We start from the raw sequence: 12,249 nt of genomic DNA on the forward strand, positions 1-12,249 counted from the left end.
ATCATATAAAAACAAACAACTGAACCACTTTGGCCTGTAAATCTGACTTTAGTATTAGTGTCTTTCAGTAGATGGTGAACAGGATTATACAGAATGATATGGTTTTATCACACGTCCCCTTCTCATTTCTTCTCAGCTTCACTTTTCTGTTGACAAAAAAAAAGAACAAAAGCAGGGCACATTACGCTCACTTACTCACTATTGTGATGAGATAACTGGACCCAAAGTCATCACTGTGTCTTTAGTTATAGATATGTATGAATAAAGGCGACATTACCTTGAGTTTGCGGAGGTTGGCGAAGGCTTTGAGCAGCTTGGGCGTTGGTGGTTTTTGTCCAAACAGAGTCAGACCTTTCGGCTTATCCTCGGCCTTAGCACCTGCTGGGCCTTTGGCTTTGGTCAGTTTCCTTTACAATCACACAGAGATGATCCTTTATGGGCTGCTTGTTACATTTTTATGTAGTCTTTTATACAGTGTAAAAAGGATTTGACTTCTTTTTAGCAGGATAAATCAATTCATACAGTTCTTGACTAAAACAGCCATAGTCACAAGAAAACTTCTGTGACTGTTGCTCAAGCACATTGACTCACTTTCCCTTCCTGGCCAGCACTTTCTGAGACTCTGGGTAGTGGACAAGGATGTCAAACAGGTCCTTCTTCTCCAGGACAAAGAGATTAGCAAAGCCATGTGCTTTGACATTAGCGGTGCGCCTGTTTCCTCCATCTTTAGCAGATTGTAGTAAGCTGTTGGGGGTGGAAACAGAAATAAACCATGTGTCAATGTCCAATATCACCGGGTATCTTGCTTGGAAATTTTTAAGTCTCATCTGAGAAACACAGTGAATTCAGAAAGTGTTCAGACCCCTTTAATTTTTTCTTATTTTTTTTTGGTAAAGCCTTTAAGCTAAAAAATTCTGTGAAAACAGAGCTTTTTTGCAAATATCACACTAACATACATATTATGTATTCAGACACTTTGTTATGGCACTGAAAATTAAACTCTGGTGCCTCCCATTTCTCTGGATCTCTGGAGCTCAGCCAGAGTGACCTTCACGTTCTTGTCTCCTCTCTTACCCGGACACTTCTCCCTGCTTGTTCAGTTTCGCCAGGCGGCCTGCTCTAAGAAGAGTCCTGGTTGTTCTTAACTTCTTCCATTTAAAAATTATGGAGGCCACTGTGCTCTTGGGAACCTTAAGTGCAGCAGAAGTTGTTTTGTAGTCTTCCTCAGATCTGTCACTCAACACGATCCTGTCTCTGAGCTCACAGTTTCTCTTCGTTGCTTTTGCTCTGTTATACATTGTCAGCTGTGAGACCTTGTATAGACAGGTATGTGTCTTTCTAAATCATGTAAAAATCAGTTGAATTTACCACAAATGGACTTCACCTGAGCTAAATTTCAAGTATCTGAATACTTATGTCAATGTGATATTTCAGTTTTCTCTTTTTAATACATTTGCAGATTCACAGATTTTTTAAATTCTGTTTCAGGGTTAAGGGTTTGGGATATTGAGTGTAGATTTATAAGGGAATATTTTTTATTTTTTTATTTTAGCATAAGCCTGCAACATAATGTGAATAATTGAAGGCAGTCTGAACACTTTCTGAATAGACTGTATAACAAACAGACTGTACAACATAATACAACAGTGCTGCAAATGAATTCCCCAGTTGTGGGATAAATAAAGTTAATCTAATCTAATCTAATCTAATCTAATCTAACACATACTATCTTTGTTAAGGTGATACTGTTCAAAACACAGAATTGAGTTTGCATGATATAGGTTCTCTTTTAGGTTATGCAGACCTTGATCCAATTAGCATCTCTATCATATATTACAACAAAGGTAGGACTGCAGCCTGAAAGTTCATTATCACATCTGCTCACTACAAACTGACTTGGAAAGGTAAAAATTAGGTTTTGAAATTCAGTGTAAATTAGCTTTGTTTCATACAAGAATTATATGACTGCATCAGCTTTAACTGAAACAAATATATAATGTTTATAAGAATTTCACTTATATCCATAAGCAACCATTTATTGAATGATAAAATTCTAATGAGACCTGTTGAATGATTTTAGTCATTTTATATTAGGTTCCAGTCGTCATAGATCACTAAATACTCCTGCACACGAACCTGATTTCTCCAAACACAGAGCCGGCCTTCAGTGTGACAAACACAATGCTGTTGTCAGGTCCTCCCACCACCTGCACCGCTCCACCTTTAATGATGTACATCTCTTTACCAATGTCTCCCTGCAGAGGCGGAAGTGGATGTTTACACAAATGATTTACTGAAGGGAAGCAAAAGATCAGTTCCTATATCTTTGCCGATATCACCCTGCACACACAGAGGTCAGCAGTTCTCTCACATAATGAAACTCTGCTTAGATTATTCGGTGCTTGCTTCATGATGATCATTAAAGTGTATCCTTTACACACACACACACACACACACACACACACACACACACACACACACACACACACACACAGAGACGGAGGCAAACACAGTATATACCCACTTTCTTTACAACAAAGTCTCCAGGTAGGTAGATGATTGACTTAAGCCTCAGCAACATGTCCACCAGCATCTGCTGGTCACAGCCCTGAGGAGACAGTATGAGGTTCACGGTTAGTTTTTTAGCTCTGTGTGATTTAACCTTCTCTCCAGCAGCTAAAGTGACTTAAATTGTGAAGGCTCCATTTAGTGCCTATGCATGAAAATAAAATCTTATTGACAACCATTCACTGAAATGTGTCACTCAGTATTTAGCAATACAGCAAATACTTGTTGCTCTGTTTTCATGTTGATGTATGGCCCAAATGCTTTAGTTCACAATTCAAATCAAATTAAAGCTGCAAGCAGCATTATGCGGGCCCTGGCCCAAACGCTAAGCTCAGGGCCTCTGCCAGGAGGCCACTTGATGCCGCCAATGTGCATTATGTTAATTAATATCAAGTGTAAACCAGACCATCAAAATTTCATGTAAATCAAATGATGACGGACAGGTCCTCCAATGAAAACTCAAAAGCTTTGCAACATTGCAAAGTTCTTAAAATAAGATTGACCAAATATGATGTTGATCTCTGAATTCTCTTGGAGGAGTTTGTTAAAGTACATGACCTTTAAATTGCAAAAACAGTGCCAAAATTGCAAAAATTAAATTCAAAATGGCAGACCTCCTATTTGGTTTAAGCTATGGGTGCAAGAGGCTTTTTTGTACGTCTTGGCATGTTTTATGTTCCTACCGATTTTCATGCATGTAGGTGAAACCACAGGGGCAAGAAGGGCTTCGTTGAAATTTTAAAGGGGGTTCTGTCGAGTCATTTGCCACATCCATGTGCAAGAACCATAAAACGTGAATTTTCACTATGTATGAGGCACCATTTGGTTCTCCTGCCCTAATTAAAATAGTCTCCTGATTTCATTCATCTTTGGTACATTATGTCGAGACGATGCGAACCCATGTTATAGCTTATTGTTTCGTTTTTTGTTTTTGTCTCTCTCCTCTAACGTAAGACCACACTCCTGACAAAATGTGAATGCTCAGTCACCTGAAACAGTGCGATCTTCTGAAAAGTGGCCAGGTTGATATCCACAGCGATGGCGATTCTCATCACCAGAGGCATCTTGTCCAGCAGCTCTGACTCATCTGGAGAGGACAGGCAGTGGATATGAGTGGATACCTGGATACATTTTTGGGATAAAGTTTTTTGACACTTACCCAGCATGCCCTGAGCGGCCCACGTGTAGTTGTACCAGGTCCGGACTCTGTTCTGGACCAGCTTGGGGATTGTATACGTGTTCATGTAGGCAACACAGCCATCCATTGATGCACGAAAATACGTCTCACCTGCTGTTGCTGCCCCTATGACATCTCTCATCTGAAAGAAAGAAAGATGGAAGGAGTTAAGGGGAAATTATAACACTACATACTATATAAAGAACAACACAAATTTGAAACATTAAACGGCTGAATAACTGCAACAAATCTCCTGGTCTTGAACAGTTGTCATACGAAAGACTTATGAATAAAACTTATGCTAAAAAACGATCCTCCTACCTGTCCAATCAAACTGGAGAACACAAAAACACCAGTGAAAAAGTTAGCCATCTGAAAGCTAATCTCAAAGGTGGTCACAGGCTCTGGAAGCCCCCCGATGTTGATCAGACTACGGACAGCATAGTAGTAACAACGCAGGTACCTGGAGGGGTAAAAAAGACCCAGGTTACTGATGGACAGAGACAACTTGCATCTTAATTTTATTTTGATATATTTCAGTCATGTAACATAAAACTTTTTTTTAGTCAGTGTGGTGTCCCCTTCTTTCTCCAGCCTTGAGTCAGATTGTGACAGAGTTTGGAGAAATACGTGGAATCACAGATGAAGCTTAGCAAGCAGGAAGACTATGTCTATGCTGCTTCCATTCACAATTCTCTCGTTTAGCCCTCTCTCACCCAACTCCTTGTAATCAGCTGACTTTAGGTGTTAGGCAACCAATCAGATCGCTCCATGATCTCCAGCCAGCTAATCACATTGTTCCTGTCATACTTTAAAATATTTAATAATACTGATCATGATACAGTCATAGTGTTAGACTGGATAAGGTTACCTTTTCTTAAAGCATGTGTAAGTGTGACTGGCTTGGGTGTGCTGCCAATGTCCAGAGATACTTTGTTTTTAGGGAGGTTTCTAGGGTTTTAGTAGGTTTGGTCATTTGCTCAGCATTGTAAAGGCATGTGGATGTTGTTGAATGATGGGAGAGAGAGAGAAATTCTCTACTCCCCATATAGCAGAACTGGGTCATCACTGTCAGGTGGGGTTTCATACCTATAATATGTGATGTATTGCGTTGTAGAACTGTTAGCAAAAAGTATTTTCTTCATCCTATCATGAGGAGTTTTTAGGACACTATATAGTTCATACATGCCACACTCACATAAAATGACTCTAAGTCAGTAAATATAGTGGACTATTTGGCAAACAGAGAGATTGTGCCACAATAATTGAGAAACTGTGCATGAAATTTGAACCATGGACAGAGGCTCAGCATGGGATGGGCTGGCAGTGTTTCAATACCATGGAGAGAGACTGTTTCAGCACCACAGAAAACTCCAACAACACTAACACCAGAATGAATTCTAATCAGAAACAACAAGACAAAGGGAGATCAACATACGCTGTGCCGTTTCCATCATACACCCATGTAGTTGTTGCAAGACCCTGGCTCAGTGACGCGACATAGTACACACAGGCGTTGAGATGGAGCATGTAGAGCAGGTAGCCTGTGGTCCGAGCCACTCTGCATCAGAAAGACAGTGACATAAAAAGAGAGGGTGAGATGTTGAAATATTATTTTAGTTTTATTATTCATGTCAGTGGATCCTTCCACTCTGACAAATAGAATTTGCATTGTGAATTGGCAAGAGACTGCTGTCAGTGCATGTCCCACCACTTACAGACTCTAGAGAGGCTGCACAAAGGTATCCTCTGCCTTGATAGATAGACTAGACAAACACTATGAAATGGGAACTTTTCTTAATGGACCTTAAAGTTGTATCTGCAGCTGAGCCTCTTGTGACAGTGGTTATTATATTTCTTATATCACACAGCCTTGTATTCTTTTGTTTTTTGGTTTCATATTCCGTTTTTTTTCTTTTTTTCTGATTAATGCAATATTGTAATGGTTAAACTACAAAGTCTGTGTGTGTATGCACAGTACATACTGTAGGAACCTCGTACACATGCATCTGCATCTAAGTTCATATGTGTATGTATAAATACTGAATATGTATTTATGTTTGTTGATCAACCTTGTATCTGTGCCTTTGAATGTCAGTAATACAAAAAAAAAAAACTACATGAGTAACCACATTTGCAGGCTGTGAAAACAGCAAAATCCATCTTTGTTCTTTTTTCTTTTTTGTCTGTAGAGGGAAATTTTCAAAAAAATTTCATGTACTAATTACTATATACGTATAAAGAATCTACATCCAAAGAAAAAGTAAATCCAAAAGTAAATGGTTCAGAAACTGTCAGCACCAAATAGTACAGTTCATCTAAGGTTCACACACAGTGGACTGGGAACTGGATAAAAACCAATATGAATCTGCTCCATTGATCCATGAGCATTTACCTCCAAATGTAAGCTTTTGCCATGATGCTTTCAAGTCGATCGCTGAACTCAAAAAAGGATTCAATCTGGAACACACAGGAATCACACAAAAAATGTAAAGTTTTTTTTTTCAGTTACATTGTTACTAATAAAAAGGATCAGCTGCCTGCCTACCCTGATGAAGCGGTTGATTCGGTACACGGAGGAGAATTGAAAGTGCAGGCAGAAAAGGTCGAAGGGTAGGATGCTGGCTATATCAGTCTGCAGAGACAGGAAGAACACAAGTTATACTACTTCTGTACCTGTGAGGTTATAGTGACTAATTCTGGGATTTCATCCCAATGACTCAAAAGTATTATTATTATTCACTTCAGTAAAAACACCAGTACAACAATGTTATGATTCTCCATTACAAGTAAAAGTCTTTCATTTCAGCTGTCACTTGGCTAAAGTACAGATTTCATTTTACTGTTGTACAGTATGTGGAGTTTTAACTGCTCTTTATAATGTTTAGTCCAATGGTTTCCAACCTGGGGATCGGGCCCCTCAAAGCCCTCATGTTGCTTTTTTGTGAAATATCAGATGATTTAACCTCTTTGATCCACTACATATGTTTAAAGGGAACCATATGAGGAATTTAGAGGAAGTGATAACAACTCAGAGACGTCTGACATGTGACAAGGGATGCTGAATTAGACTGCTGTTTTTAAAAGAGGTCACAAAGCCAAAAAACCTTGGAACCACTGGTTTAATCTGTAAATACATTTCATAGCTGTTAAATGTTAAAGGTTAATCAGTAAAACATACAAAATTTCCCTCTAACATGTATTGGAGTAAAAGTTTACAATGGAATAAAGTAAAACTACCTCAAACCTGTAAGTACACTAAGTAAAGGTGGATGTGTTTTTACATTCTCACCTTAAACCGTTGCGATTTCCGATAGTGTACCTTTGTCAATGCTCTGTCTTTCTGCAGTGGACAGACGATTTGTGTTAATTACACACAGTGTTACAATGCACAGGTCACATAAAGCTACCATAAATTCAGCTGTTGCAGACACAGGTTAGAGGTCATTGACAGTGATGCCGCAGAATGCTTTGTGACTTACAATGATGTCGCCGGCTTTGACAAACTGCAGTCGGGGCTGCCAAATCACGATGTCAGTAACATTAACTAAGTCACTGAGGATGTCACAAAATATCCAGAAGGGGTTGGCAGCTGGAGTGTGGTAAGGGAACGCCAAACGGGCAGAGCAAAACCAGACATTATAGTTGTATGCAATTGCTACCACAGTCAGCCAGGTGATATAGCGACGATCTGGAGACAGAGAGCCAATTACATTTCAGTATTTACATGCGTTTATATGTTCAGTTAAACTGAGCTGTCAGATGGCCTGCTTGGACCTCACCTACCTGTGAAAGGATCTATGGTGGTTCCCAGGACTTCATCCATCTTTTCCTCGATTGGATGGATTAGGACATCGAAACAGGAGCAGTTGATGTCTGGGAGGATCTTTGCTTTCTTCCTGGCCTCCTCCGCCAGCCTCTCCTCCTCTGCTTTCTTCTCGGCCTCCAGCCTTTTCTCCTCATCCTTCTTCTTCTTCTCCTCTGCCTTTTTAGCTGCCTCCTCTGCCTTCTTCTTATCTGCCTCTTCTTTTGCTATCCGCTCCTCCTCCTTCAACTTGATGTAGTCATCCTTCTTCAGAATAGGTGCTAAAGAGACAAAGAGAGTGATGGTGGGTTAAGTGGCTTTTCCATGTCTGTGAGCCAGTTTTCTGTCTCTGTGCTTTCCAGATATTATGTCTTTACTTACTGACAGGTGGGGTGATTTCAGGAGAAGTTGCATAGGGATCTATGACTTTCTCTTTGAGCATATCTGTCCGTTCTTTTAACCTCTTGACCAAAGTTCTGAGAGTGTCATCTGTGAAGCGGTTGTAGACAACAGGTGGAGGAGGGGCATTTTCACTGAAAACAGATGTAAGTGCAGTTCATGTTATTGTTGTCACTATTAATCTGCTGTTAAAGGAGAAAAAGCGAGCAGACACAACTCTACATTAGCTCATTAAGAGGCTTTAGCTTGTTAAGAGAAATTAGCAACACTTTTTCACTTTTATCTAAACCTCTGAGAAAGAACAGGATTTTAATAAAATCCAGAGACAAGGATGAGTTACTGACATGCAAAATGTAAGAAAATGTGACACTTGGTCACATGACTGGTCGTCTGCGGTCATGTGACCGGGTGTCAATCAGGAAGTGATAAAACGCCGGTTGCCCCAGTGGAAAGCCCCTTTCCTCCCGACTTGGCTCTCCCTCTCATACGGGGTGACAGGCAGACACGAGGGTCCTGTCCGTCAGGTTCAGGATTGACGTGGCCATTGATACCCAGAGACTGGACCAGGCCAGCCACTGTTTTCTACTGTTAACTTGCTTTTTTGTTGTTGTTTATTTTGATTTGTAGGCTTGAGGCATTTAGTATTTTCTAGCATGATTGCTGTATTGTATGGTAGTCATTTTGGATGGTAATGAAAGCTAATGTTTCTTCTCTTCATATCTACAGTTTGACTTTGTGAAAGGCCGGGTCCACATCAAAACACAGCCCCCTTCCTGTGGTGGGACCGCACGGGTGACACTCTGTAGAGGTGTGTATAGTTGTCGTGATACTGCATGTATTCCATTGCGATAAATCTATAGAGTTTAAGTGTGTAATGCTATTTAATGTGTAGTGCATGTGTGTGGTGGTAGCTCTGTTGTCTCCTTCTTCTGTCATTTTTATTGTTGCTGTGTAGAGCCGACGCGCCCTTATTATGAAGAGAACTGATTGATTGAACCATCAGCGGAATTGTTCGTTTCTTATTGCCTCATGCCTATATTTTATGGAAATTTTATTTATCTATTGTAATAAAACCAACTTAATTTTTACACAAGATACGCCTCTGGTAAATTGTTCCTGTTCGGGGAAGTCAGAGTGGGTCACAACTTGTACAGGAGATGTTAAGGGTTCCTCCTGCCCCTTAGTGGGAGGCGGCATTGTCAGATATTGTCAAAAGTAAATCTTAGTACCAGGTACTACAAAAATAACCTACATTTTCAAAAAAGTATAAAAATCATCTGCAAAGAACAAAATAAATTCTTTGAAATCAACTCCCACTTGCACATGAATGCTACCTCTGATTGTTCTCAGTCACAAACACCACTAATCTGCTAAGCTTCTTTCCTACTTTAGGAGTCACAGGATGCAAATCACAGTGTAATCATGGCTGCTGCTCCTGAAGCTAACACACAGTATCTCCACGCACTGCATTTATTTAGAGGGAGGCTGAAACAATGCAGACCTTGCAGTCATTTAGACGTGTGCCAAGTGTCCATCTGCACAATCAGCTGAAAACACTTATGTAACTTTTACCTTATGTGTGGAGCTGAAACAAAGGTTTATATTTGACTGGCAGATATTAACAACAGTCATGTCTCTAGCTTCTGAATGCTGAATGCCACCAAGTCAAAGTGAAATACTTTACATCTGATAGTTTATTACTATACTAACTGTCTGATGTACACTCATACTTGGATACCAGGGACATGGATAGTCAGGTATTCTTAGTCAGGTCAGGTTTATTTGTATAGCTGCTAACCATAGAGTCCCATAGGCCTCGCATCTTTAATATTATACTATAATATAATATTGATGGTGCTTAATGATCCAAGTAATCAGGTAAATGTTAAAAACAAAATCCTCTCCCCAACAAATCTCTGATCCACTATGAGCTGAGCCTGCAGGCAATTTAACAGTAGTATGGATACCAACTATGGCATCAAACATTTCCAGATGTTCTAGATCAGTCTGTGTTCTTCCTTACTCACTGTTCCGCACCTACAGTGGATCAGGGATTCTTAAGCATTTTTATGACAGAGCGACCAAAGCAGACTCAAAAACACCAGTTTATCAAGATCCAGTCTCACAGAGCCACAATGGAAGGTTCTGTGGATTTGTTAATGCTTTATGAAAGCACGAGCAAAAATTATATAATAAAAATAAAAATAAAAATATATAATACAATATGTAGTAATGTATTCTTACTCCTCAGCCCCTTCTGGATTGGCAGGATCAGCAGGATCAGCAGGAGCAGGAGCAGGAGCAGGAGCAGGAGCAGGAGCAGGAGCAGGAGCATCTGCAAGTAATCGAAAACACAATGTAACAGTGATGTCAGCTGCTAATCGGCCACGAAACTGGTGTTCAATGACTCTCTTTCATAACCTGAAACTTCTCAGCTCTGAATTACAGATTAGCATTGTTGTAAGAGAGGAAATAGCCGTCCTTTTCTTTTGCAATACACAGATCTCTGGAGCTCAGCCAAAGTGACCATCATGTTCTTGATCACATCTCTTACCAAGAACTTTCTCCCTGATTGTTCAGTTTGTCCAGGCAGGCAGCTGAAGAGTCCTGGTTGTTCCAAACTTCTTCTATTTAAGAAATATGGAGGCCACTTTGCTTTTCCTTCAATGCAGCAATTTTTTATTGGATCCTTCCCCAGATCTTAGCTTTGCAGTCAGTTTTCAGTATGGGATATTGGGTGTAGATTGATGAGGTAAAAAAAATGTTTGTTTGTTTTTTATTTTAGCTTGAGGCTGCAACATAACAACATGTGAAAAAAAGTGAAGGTGTCTGAAGACTTTCTGAATGAACAGTACATCATAAAATAAGATGTTACGCAGATGTTCTGCATATTAGAACATCATGTCATCATTGTAGTAAAACTTTAGGCTCAAATGTCATATTGATGTGCACTGAAAGACTCTCCATGACACACACACAAGCCTTTACAGTGCAAATGTAGAATGCATACATCACACAATATATGTTGTTGATAGTTCCTTCATGCCCCTGTGCATTATGTTTATGAAGAAAATAGTAGACATGATGTTTAATAGTCTGTGTTAATGTATCCATCAACCACTAAGGTCTGTATGGCAGATGCTGTATTTCCAGTAAGTATTCTGCTCTAATGGAGTTCACAGGTCCACTAGACAGTATTTATCTGCCAGAAAAATCACAGACACTGGAGGAGGATGTGTTAAGTCACGATAAGACAATCTGACTCTATTACTCAAACACTTGTGTAAAGCAAAGCAAAGCAAAGCAAAGCAAAAACAAACACCAAACACGTTTCTGCACATGTAACACTTCATGTGATGTGACTGTGCCTGCAGATGACAATTACTGTTAGTATAACACTGAACATAGATAAACTAAGATCAAATAAACAAATAAACTATTCACCTGGCTTTGGCTCTTCCTTCTTAGGTTCCTCCTCTTTCTTTGCATCTTCTTTCTTTTCCTCCTCCTTTTTGTCCTCCTCTTTTTTTTCTTCCTCTTTCTTTGGCTGCTCTTTTTCATCCTTCTTTTCAGGAGGCTTTTCTTCCTGTAAACACACAACAGTGGTAACAGTAGGCACATGAAAGTGGAAAGACAAACAGGGCAAAGCCCGACCTTATGTTCTCAGTCTCATATATTTTGTTTTCAATTAATATTGTTAACTACAAGTCCAAAACTGCTCAAGTGCTAAAATGTAATTTAATAAAACCAGGACCAGTTTTTATTTAAATATTTGCTAATGCATTTAGCAATCACCCTTACAATTCATCCTTCTTTTCCTCAGCATAAAATCCTGCAGGTATTCAGCCCCCTGAAAAAGCACTGCAACAGTAAATCCACAGATCCACCCTCCCTGCTGAAGCTGCATCTTCTCCACATCAGTGCCAAGCTGCTTTAGAGGATTTCCCTGATCTGAGTCACCTGCCATGGCTCACCTGAAAAGTACCTGTATGAGCCCAAGTGACAAACAAGTAGCAAGAACCTGACTAGTTGACTGTTTGGGCTAAATGTATGAAAGCTGTTTAGGGAGCAATCAGTGCATATAAATAATTTGTATGAAATCAAATTAGCAACAGATAAAATGTAATGATTTTATGAATGTAAAGCTAAAACAAGACTTTTAAAAACATCCCTCTTGTCCAGGTCTAACACTAAGACTGCTAACACTCCATCTTCCATATCTTAATTTTAACCCGCAATTATTGAAGGTTACTTGTGGGTTCTGCAAGGCTCAGTGTTGGGCCCATCATTGTTTATTTTT

General features: G+C 39.7%; 1 protein-coding gene across 3 annotated transcripts; it reads right to left on the reverse strand.

Moving 5' to 3' along the window:
* Positions 1-13: 13 nt before the first annotated feature.
* Positions 14-10,277, reverse strand: LOC130161335 (cyclic nucleotide-gated cation channel beta-3-like). 3 transcript variants are annotated; one of them, XM_056364566.1, is made up of 15 exons: positions 10,194-10,277; positions 7,932-8,083; positions 7,532-7,831; positions 7,228-7,436; positions 7,038-7,088; positions 6,294-6,380; positions 6,141-6,205; positions 5,184-5,306; positions 4,067-4,208; positions 3,558-3,887; positions 2,525-2,608; positions 2,137-2,255; positions 592-744; positions 278-407; positions 14-146 (listed from the first exon to the last, which is right to left on the reverse strand). In XM_056364566.1, the coding sequence occupies exons 2-15, from the start codon at positions 7,990-7,992 to the stop codon at positions 123-125; spliced, it is 1,878 nt and encodes a 625-aa protein (XP_056220541.1). In that variant the 5' UTR covers positions 7,993-8,083; positions 10,194-10,277; the 3' UTR covers positions 14-122. The 3 variants fall into 3 exon arrangements, with proteins under 3 accessions (XP_056220541.1, XP_056220542.1, XP_056220540.1); XM_056364567.1 differs by lacking the exon at positions 14-146 and having other exon boundaries at positions 238-407; positions 3,558-3,655; positions 3,728-3,887; XM_056364565.1 differs by lacking the exon at positions 14-146 and having other exon boundaries at positions 238-407.
* Between the last annotated feature and the right edge of the window lie 1,972 nt (positions 10,278-12,249).

Source organism: Seriola aureovittata, chromosome 20 (genome assembly GCF_021018895.1).
Source record: "Seriola aureovittata isolate HTS-2021-v1 ecotype China chromosome 20, ASM2101889v1, whole genome shotgun sequence".
In the NCBI taxonomy this organism is placed as follows: domain Eukaryota; kingdom Metazoa; phylum Chordata; class Actinopteri; order Carangiformes; family Carangidae; genus Seriola; species Seriola aureovittata.